Raw genomic sequence first — 10,366 nt, forward strand, 5'->3', positions numbered from 1 at the left:
ATAACTATTGTACAATAGCTAATGCTAATAAATGAAACCTTATTGTACTTTTATTTTTACCATATGTTCTAATGCCATTATGATATGACGATATGTAAAACAAAATGTCAAATTTCATAATCATATTCCACATTTTTAACAGTTAAGATAACCAACAAGCAAATCATAAAACAAGGATTATAATTGTACAATGATGTTACCTAGGCTGCGTACAAAACCGCATACTTCCATACTATATAGTATGATAAAAACAGTATGCGAGCCGAGTAGTATGTCCGAATTCATAGAATTCGAAAGCCAGTATGCGAGAAAAACCCGGTTTGACTTACTACTTCCGGCGAGATTCCGGGATTATGAATTCCATTCATACTTCTCCCATTCATACTGTATAGAACGTACTTCTCTAACGGCCGAGTAGTACGTTTAAATTCAAATGCAGTACCTACTGAGTAGTAGGCGGTTTCGAAAGCAGCCGTAGTGTTTAAAGCAATGGTCTCAAACTTAATTCGGTCTCAAACTTAATTCCTGGAGGGCCACAGCTCTGCATAGTTTAGCTCTAACCAGCTCCAACTCACACCTGCTTAATTGCCTCTAGTAGTCTTGAACACCTTGATTATTTGTATCAGCTGTGTTTGATTAGGCTTGGAGCAAAACTGTGCAGAGCTGTGGTCCTCCAGGAATCCAGTTTGAGACCCATGGTTTTAAGTATACGTGAAACAGACGTTGCTGAGATTTTTATTTTAGTATGTTAACATATTTCTACTATCTTTTTGCACGTCATTCCCTCATAGCAAATGAATGGTAAGAGAGGCGTGGTTAATAACACTTTACCTGAAGCAATCAAACTGATATCATCAGATAAGGACCGCCAGTCTAAACGCAGGAGCAAATGGTCAAACTTTGATTGAAGATCTTGAAACAATCTGAAACAATTTTTTTTTCAAAAGATTAAATTGTTTGTGATTGTTCTTGATTAACTTGCATGGAGTAATTGTTCACCTAAAGTATAACCATGTGCGCTAGCAAAATAAACATTGTAAATTTGATTTCAAACAGACCTTAATGTATCAAAAAGCCCTCTCAGAATTAGCTGCTAGTTGCAGCTAAGCCACAGAATAAGAAAGAGCACAGATCTTCATACAGAAAAAACAGTAAAGCATTATGGCCGCATGTATAGCATGACCAATGTAATTATCCACGCTCCACAGACTGTATTTTTCCTAATAAACATATTCTTTTCTCATCTCTGATCTGCCTCTCGTGCAGTTCAGTGCAGTTCATAACCATCTTTGCTGCAGACATCATTGCCCTTTTACACTTGCTTTTCCAGTAGCTCAGCTAGTAGACGGAGGTCAGGCTAATTGCTGCTTCTTTTCTCCAGATGGAGGTGGATGCGGCAGAGAAGCGTCATCGAACACGATCTAAAGGTGCGCGAGGTACAACACACTCACATGGTATTGGCTGTATCCAGTCTCAACCTACAGTTAAATCCATTTCCCCACTTCAATCCATAACTCAGGCTTTTTATTGCCTTTCACCAATTATTACTGACGTCAGTAGTGATGAACACGGACTATTGATAGGGCAGGTGAAGCGGAATCTATGAGCCAGAAAAATTACACTGCGCATAATGATATGATTCCATAGTGCGATGAAGATCATGCTGAGATGTTTCCTCACTAATTGTTTTTGATTTCATTGTTTTTTTTGTTTTTGTTTTTTGTTTTCCAGTTGCCGTCGAGGCTGCACAGGAGCTATTCAGGTCAGTCTGCATTTAATCTTAGAATCATATTTTTACTATGAAATATTATTATGTATTTTTTAGTGTAGAGGGATATTTGATCTAAAAGGAAAAAAGGGTCAACTTTACAATGAGGTTCCATTATGTTAAATGTTAAAGTGAATTTACTGACATGAACAAACAATGACCTATACATTTATTACAGTATTTATGCATCTTTTTTTTTTTAGTTAATCTTTTTAGTTCTTGTTATTTAATTTTTAATTGTATTAACAAGCACAACTTTAGATTTTAATGTATTAGTAAATGTTGAAATTACCATTAACTATGATTAATAAATGCTGTACAAGTGCTGTTCATTTCTTATTCATGTTAGTAAATGCATTACCTAACTTTAACGACATTGTAATCATGCTTACAGGTAAGTTACGTTTTTAAGTGAAGCAAGACTTTTTGTTTTGTTTGAAATAATATAAACTACAGTGCAAAATTGTAGATATGGGATCTATTGTGATCTATGGTGAAGATATGGGATCTATTTGCAGCAGTTACGTTTATTTACAGTATATAGGCTTCCTCAACTGAGCTAAACTGAACTGAACTTAAACACTACAAACTGAACTACACTGTTCCTATTTACTGTGACCTTTTATGTGAAGCTGCTTTGACACAATCTACATTGTATAAGCGCTATACAAATAAAGGTGAATTGAATTGAAAATTTAATTCCTCAATGTTAAATAAATAAACAGTGGTGAACACAAGAAACTGTCACAAACCATAACAAAATTACAACTGACAAACTGAACAGAAACAAGAAACAAAATACAAGAGATAATGAATAACTAAACCAGAAGCAGGTGTGCAACATAATCAGTAATCATAACGAATCACGATAATAAATCAGGGAAACAGGAGTTAAACACAGTAAACTGTTGTAACATTGGCTGTTTCTCAATATGCGTTCTTCAGCATTCTTGTGTCCTTGTTTTCTCGTGTAATGTCATCAACCGCCAAAGTTCAGTTCCAAAACTCAAGAACGGAACACATATGAAAGTTCCCGGATGTGTTTTTGATATTGAGCATTCATCAATGCAGACATGAGTGTAAAACTTGCTCAAGAAGTCCCAGAAGTCGTTGGGACTGAATATAGGAGGTGGGAAGCGCAGCATTTTGATTTATTATTAAAGTTCGGAGATATAACTTATATAACTCGGGAGTTTCCCTAAAAGTAAACATTAACATTAAAATCTGAATTGAGGCATAAACACATTAAGTGCGCATGACCATCCTCTCATTCACCTGCTTTCTTTTGCCCACGCTTATACAGTTATTATTATCATCTCTGTCTTATGCTGGCCCCTCATTGGGCAATCCTTATTGTTGAACTCTGCTTTTTAAGAAAACTACAATTTACTACAATTGACAGGTTGGAAGGGTGTAACGTCAAGCCCTGGTACTGACGCTAAACATATGAATGGAAACATTTCCATTTTATCAGAAATGTTTAATGACAGAAGGGTTAATGAGGTTATAAATAGGTTTGTTTTCATATCTTATCATAGCTTATCTAGTACAAAGGATCTCAACTTGCGGTTTTTAGATACTAAAACAGGCGTATGACGCAATACACACGTGCGTTCAAGGTGGCTACAAGCATAATTTTGCTAATTGATTTTTTTCCAATTTGATTTATCCAATATGGCAAGTACTACAGGCAGAACCTATAAATAGACCTTTCAGTGTAATTGCCTTCAGTGAGAACATATGATTCTCCCAATTAGTATTAGTAAATATCCCTGCGCTCCTAATGAAATCATGCATCATGATGAGAGTGAATGGCCTGTTTTTCCTCCAGGGCGGTGAGTCGTTTTACTCATATCTGCCCGTCACTTTATCCCCCTGCACATCTTTCCCTTAAGCGCAATTCACAAGCCTCCTAAATGGCAGCATTTTCCTCATTAAGAATGGTTTAACACCCACGCCGTTGTTAAAAAAGGCCCTTTTTATATTTCGTGGCTACGTGTCCAATTACAATGACAGCGGCAAGGACACAAGGGTGTGTGTGTGACTCCGGGAGTGTGGTTTGACCGGTTTCTCCAGCGGCTCCTCTCTACCATGTCATCTTTATTACGATGTCAGAGCAAGTAGAGAAGTGAAATTCCCTCTATTCTCTCCCTCCTTCCCAATCATCGGGGCAATCTGCTTCATCAGCAGGTCCAGGCCTGTAGCTGCGGGCGTCTTTAACACCGGTTACACTCACTGATGGGTCACCAGCTTGATCAGACACAGATCCCCGGCCAACATCATCAAGGGGAGATGCTTCTTGCGCTGGGCTAGACATGTTCCCGCTCAGATTGCTGCTCTTTGGCTAGATTTACAGATTAAAATAGATCCTGGTTTCACATCATTGACTCCAATTTCCAAGCCACTGAAGGTACAACTTTTCAAAACTCGAAGCATGAAGTAAAAGTCATCGTTAAACTTATGCATGCACAACATTTTGCAAAAGGGTTGACAGTTACACTGCGGTGGATTCTGTAGACTGAAGCTACTCAAAGTACATCTATCTATTTATATAGCTTCATGTTCTTTCAAGAGTTTACATTTAGCTGATGATTGATTATAAAGCTTGTTGGCATGCTGTCCCGGGAGTGAGCCCTGAGCTCATAAGATCTTGAGCCTGGGGCTCCCTCCCGTTTGCAAGGCGAGAGTGGAGTTTGAGCTCAGGTAGATCTCGAGAACTCCCCTGTTGTAGTAGCTAATAAACAGAAAGTGATTGCTCTTAAGAGATAACTACTTACTAGGAGCATGTCTATGGTGCCGATTTGGATTAGACTATTAACTTAAGTTGCATGGTTTTGGACTGTGGGAGGAAACCGGGGAACCCGAGACTGCGAAATACTTCCCGGGAGGCACGTATTTTTGCAGTTTTTGTTTTTCGCAAATCTGCGAGAGACCTCTGTGTGCGCTTTTTCGCTTCTCGAACGTCTCTCCCACGCCGAAAGGAACGGCGTCACACCGCCCCGCAGCGTTCGCTTAAAAAAATGAAATGCAGCCGTACGTACCTCCAGCTACGTATTTCGTGGTCTCCAGAAACGTCCATGGGACTACGTTTTCAGATCGAGCCTGGAATGGAAACGTCGGCTGGCTTGGTAAGGACTAGAACCAGTGACGTTCTTGCTGTGAAGCAACAGTGCTAACCACTGGGCCACCGTGCCACCCATTTAGGAAAGGAGGAGGAGTAGGGGTGGAAGGGGGGATTCTTCAAAACGAAGATGGCTGTGATACGGAACTTAGGGTATTTATAGTGACTTAGGAATTGTCTGATTGGTGAATCATAAATTGAATAATGCGAATAATGCAATCATAAGCATGTGATCCTCTCAAAATTAGTTTATAAATAAACTTCACCTATTAATATTATTATCACAATGAATACATTTCTTTCTTGCTTTTTACAGTTCTGCCTTTTTTCACAAAAATGTGATATATTAATTCACTGTAGCATACATGTACAGCACAGTAAAGTTACTTAAAGTCCAAATTATTTTAATTATAATATTACTATTATTATCAGTGTTGGGGAAAGTTACTTTTGAAAGTAGTGCATTACAATATTGAGTTACTCTCCTAAAAAAGTAGAGTCAATCTGTAGAGTCAATAATTGTGTTGCTTAGTTACTTTTATGGAATGTAATGCGTTATCTTACTTCTGAATTACTTTTGTGTTACTTTTCCTTGCCTGTTTGAGGTTTGATCTCTTTCAGAACTTGCAGGTGTTTTTTTCACATTTTTATAGAGAAGCTCTGCATTTAACAATATAACCTACACCTTCATTTTCCTTTAAAAAATGTAGGATAAAATTATATTTTGAGAACTTTCTGAGCCCAGAGTTATACATGCTGTATATACAGTTTAATGAAAGCATGTAAAGTAATGTATTTGCTATTTTTGTTTGTTTTGTATTATTAGTTAAGTAAATTCATTGTCCATTGCAATAAAGCCTAAGAGTACTAACATGAAATAATTTATTAAGTCAAAAAATCTAAATAAATCTTTGAGCTTTATACATTGAATACATTTCTTCACGTGGCCTTAACAAATGTGTAAATCATTTCCTAAAAGAGAAAAATCTTACTATATTACAAAACAGTAGTCGCTTCTACAGTAGACAGTGGCTGCATCTCCTCAACAATAAAAGCAATAACCATTTTTTTTTTAGTCGAATGAATTATTTTATCTAGAGAACTGATGTCAATCATTTGTTGTTTGTGTCTTCAGTACTAACATACCGGATACCCCCTCTGACTTGAAATGAACCAATATCCTGAGTTATTCAGTTACTAGAACAGTACACTGACTCATCTGCTGTGAAGAAACAGACCTGATGATGATTGCGAGCTGACTGTCTCTTACCTTGCAGCACATCCTCTCATTCAGTGCGTGATTTAACCTGACTAAGGTCATTTTTATTCCGCAATATATATTTTTTTAAAGCCAGTTAAGCAAGGTAAGAAGTAAAGAAAAGTTAATTTATTATGAATATATATATATATATATATATATATATATATATATATATATATATATATATATATATATATATATATATATATATATATATATTATAATTTTTTTTTCTTTTTTAAATATTTCCCAAATGATGTTTAACAGAGCAAGGAAATTTTTCACAGTATGTCTATTAATGTTTTTTTTTCTGGAGAAAGTTTTATTTTGGCTAGAATAAAAGCAGTTTTTATTTTTTTTAAAGCCATTTTAAGGTCAAAATCATTAGCCCCTTTAAGCTAATTTTATTTTGCTAGTCTACAGAACAAACCATGGTTATACAATAACTTGCCTAATTACCCTAACCTGCATATTTAACCTAATTAACCTAGTTAAGCCTTTAAATGTCACTTTAAGCTGTATAAAAGTGTCTTGAAAAATATCTAGTCATATATTATTTACTGTCATCATGGCAAAGATAAAGAAATCAGTTATTAGAAATGAGTTATTACAATATTAAGGACAAACGTCTGAATTGTGAGATTAGATAAATTAGATCGTTTTTTATTCAATGCTTTTTAGGCCTCGAATTGCAAGAGGATATACAGCTTCATTTAGACGTTAACAATAATTATTATTAATTAATACAAAACAATTACTGTACAAGTATAATTGCTGTTTTTACATTATTATAAATGATAGATTTGTGGTTGGGGTAGGGGTAGACATTAATAAAATAGAATTTAGTTATTGGGTACTTTAATAGATATAAATAATTCTCGTTAACTTCCGGATGCAGCTGTATCCCTTCTAGCCACCAAAGTAATGGTGTAGGGATTATGTTCACCAATAGAGATCACCATGACTGGTTAGCTTGTAATGCTCTAGTGCAGAGATGCCCAAAGTTGGCCCATTGTAACCTTTGATTTGGCCCACCATCCCATCTGAGAAGAGAGTGAGAATGATGGGGGCAAATGCCTTTAACACAGACATTGTCATTTCTAATTTGACGTAACCTTTTGTTTGTTTGTTTGTTTTATTGCTAAAATAAATAATGTAATTGAATCTGAGTTTGTAACACGGAAATACTGTAACTCGACAAATAGAGAACTATGCAGAAGGCATCGGTGAGCAAATCAAGGCAAAACTAGTGTACAGTAATTCCATAATGTTATAAATGAGATTATTTTCGTTTTGACTGTAATAAGTTCATTATAAAATGCAAAAAGTATTATGATGTATTCAATAAAGCTATGTTTTATAGTTATTTTTAAACATTATTAAATAAATTAGGAAATTATCCATGGCACCCACTAGCCTCAATAAGTTTGGTTTTTGGGCCCTTCATAAGAAAAAGTTTTTAAGCACCCCTGCTCTTGTGCTTTAGCCATGAATAAGAAATGAACATGGACGAAGGCATGCTGCTCACTGCTGTTATGATCAGTTATCAAAAGAGACTTGACATTCAAGGCAGTCACATGCTGGACTAACTATTCATCATTAATTAAAGTAATACCGCTTTTCTGTGATATGCACCATGGTCTAAATAGGCGGCTGGATTGTTTCGAATGCAATAGTTGTGCCATCACATTTCAGTAATGTTCCCCAGTAATTCCTAAACACCCTGATATGAATGAATAATATAAAAAAAGCTTCAGTTATAGTAAATAATTGCACTATTATGTTTGCAGAAAGCACATAATTTGTGCACAAACTAAGCCTAAAAGGCAAAATAATAAGGCCAATTAAGGATTGGAAAGATCCATTTTAAAAGCATAAACATCAAAAAAAAAAAAAAAAGAAAGAAAAGAAAGAAAAGTTTTAATTACTATGTACTCACATTGTGTGAAAAAATGAAGATGCAGTCAATAGTTGTTTATTTATTGTGTTTTAAATATGAGTTGTGAAATTATTCCGATTTGATCTGTTTGCTAATTCCAGTTAAAATAAAAATGAAAAATAATCACAAGTGCAGTTGAGTTGCAATGATATTTCAACCACTGAACTTATTCATTTTATTTCATTTTAATTGATTGGACTACCATTCAAAAGCTGCATTTACTTCATAAGAAATACACTAATATGGTAAAGAAATTCTGAAATGTATAACATATTTTGAAATTGAATATATTTTAAAATGTAAAAATCTGAAGTTTCAGTTAACAGCAGTTTTTAAATGAACTAGATGATATAATATTTTAATTCAGTTTATTTGGATTATTTTAATTAACGAATGTATTTTATTATTATTATTAAAAATATATAGAGATCTGTATTCACGGTGGCGCAGTGGGTAGCATGATCGCCTTACAGCAAGAAGGTCACTGGTTCGAGACCCCGCTGGGTCAGTTGCCATTTCTGTGTGGAGTTTGCATGTTTTCCCCGTGTTCGCATGGGTTTCCTTCAGGTGCTCCAGTTTCCCCCACAGTCCAAAGACATGTGGTATAGGTGAACTGAATAAGCTAAATTGGCCGTAGTGTATGTGAATGCAAGAGTGTATGGGTGTTTCCCAGTGTTGAGTTGCAGCTGGAAGGGCATCCACTGCGTAAAACATGTGCTGGATAAGTTGGCGGTTCATTCTGCTGTGGCGACCTCTGATTAAAAAAGGGACTAAGCCGAAAATAAAATTAATGAATGAATGTTGAATACCATAATGTAACAATTATGTAAAAACAATTAAATGCCTTTTTGCTGAGTAGAAGTATTGATTTCTTTTTTAATTCACTTTTTGAAATCCTGTTCATTAATAGAGAATTTTTTTAATATATATATTTTCAGTGTATTTATTATGTTGTATTTAATGTGACCTCTCACTACAAACACCGACTTTAACTCCAGGCTTAAATAGGCCCCATTCTCATAGGTCTACTGGTTGAAATAAGTGTCGAAACAAGTGCTTAATAAGCACTTTAGGCAATCAGTAACTTACTAAGCTGCTGGTTTTTCTGGTCTGACCCTGAGCTCAATCAGGGGCAGGAGTTCTAAACTTGGATGTTTTCCCCCATGACTTTTAACTGGCCGTAGACCTAAATGGAGCAGCCAAATGCAATATATGAAATATGAAATACAGAGCCTGGTGACTCATCGGGCCTAGAGGACACTGGGAGCTCTCTAAATCTGTAATGAAGGCTGATGTGCCACGCTTCGAACACAGTCAGCAAGAATAAGTGTGTGTGTGTGTGACGTCAGAGGTGTATTAATTATTTCTCTTGTCTCCAGCTGTCCCACACCTGGCTGTGATGGTAGTGGACATGTCAGCGGCAAATACGCCAGACACAGGAGGTAAGATCTCACCTCTCCTTCATATAAATGTGTGGACATCCAACAAAAAAAATGTACGAAGTTTCTGAAAGAAAGCTCTTAGCCACTTACAGAAAAGCTCAAGATCAGTTGCAGGATTAAGTCGCTGAATTTGAATTAGGTTTCTTTCTTTCTTTCCTTCACTTTTATACATCAGAAATTGTGAAAGTGCAGCTATAAGATGTGAAACTGCTGGCGTTTACTAAAGTAAAGTGTTTTAACATACTGTGATATGTTTTCTGGACTGTGGCGGTAAAGAATTGAAGAGTGTTGTAATGGACTGGCTTACTTTACAGTACATTAGTTCTCAGCTTTAGCATTTCGCTTTTCTTTTTTTTTTTTTTTGTAGCCTAAAACTTTCTCCATCTTAGTCGAGCCCTGTGATTTCTGTAATGTGGATAATGCAGACAGACCAGTCCAATTGTTGAAGTGATCAAATCTGTGAATGTTTATTTGTTTGAAACTATTGTCATATTAGCAAAAGGATTTTCACAGCAGTGGGGCGAAGTAAAAGTTTGGTTTAACTTGAGAGAGTTATGACAGAAATGAGCTTTTTTATTATATGTAATTACAGTAAAATTGATATCTCAATGTGTTAATGAATATATAATATAAAAAAAACAAAGATGTAACCCTGGTGGGTGAGGAAAGGAGCAAGGACTCAAATGCAGACTAAAAATGGGTTTATTAATTATGAAATAAATCAAAAAGGCAGCAAAAACCACCCCAAGGGGGGAAAACATTAAGAAAACAAATATACATACAAACTTGACTGGGCTGGCAGGGAAGAGCAGGGCTGGACAGGAGTAGAAAAGAC

At 35.7% G+C, this 10,366-nt stretch overlaps 1 protein-coding gene across 3 annotated transcripts in view; it reads left to right on the forward strand.

Annotated features, from left to right (window-relative positions):
- myt1la (myelin transcription factor 1-like, a) overlaps window positions 1–10,366 on the forward strand; it is a 122,780-nt gene that overhangs the window by 40,940 nt on the left and 71,474 nt on the right. For all 3 annotated transcript variants that reach the window (XM_056481681.1, XM_056481682.1, XM_056481683.1), the window contains exons 3-5: window positions 1,382–1,427; window positions 1,732–1,762; window positions 9,469–9,531. In XM_056481681.1, coding sequence (XP_056337656.1) covers window positions 1,382–1,427; window positions 1,732–1,762; window positions 9,469–9,531 — 140 coding nt within the window. The remainder of the gene's footprint in view (window positions 1–1,381; window positions 1,428–1,731; window positions 1,763–9,468; window positions 9,532–10,366) is intronic.

The sequence above is a fragment of the Danio aesculapii genome, chromosome 20, assembly GCF_903798145.1.
Source record: "Danio aesculapii chromosome 20, fDanAes4.1, whole genome shotgun sequence".
In the NCBI taxonomy this organism is placed as follows: domain Eukaryota; kingdom Metazoa; phylum Chordata; class Actinopteri; order Cypriniformes; family Danionidae; genus Danio; species Danio aesculapii.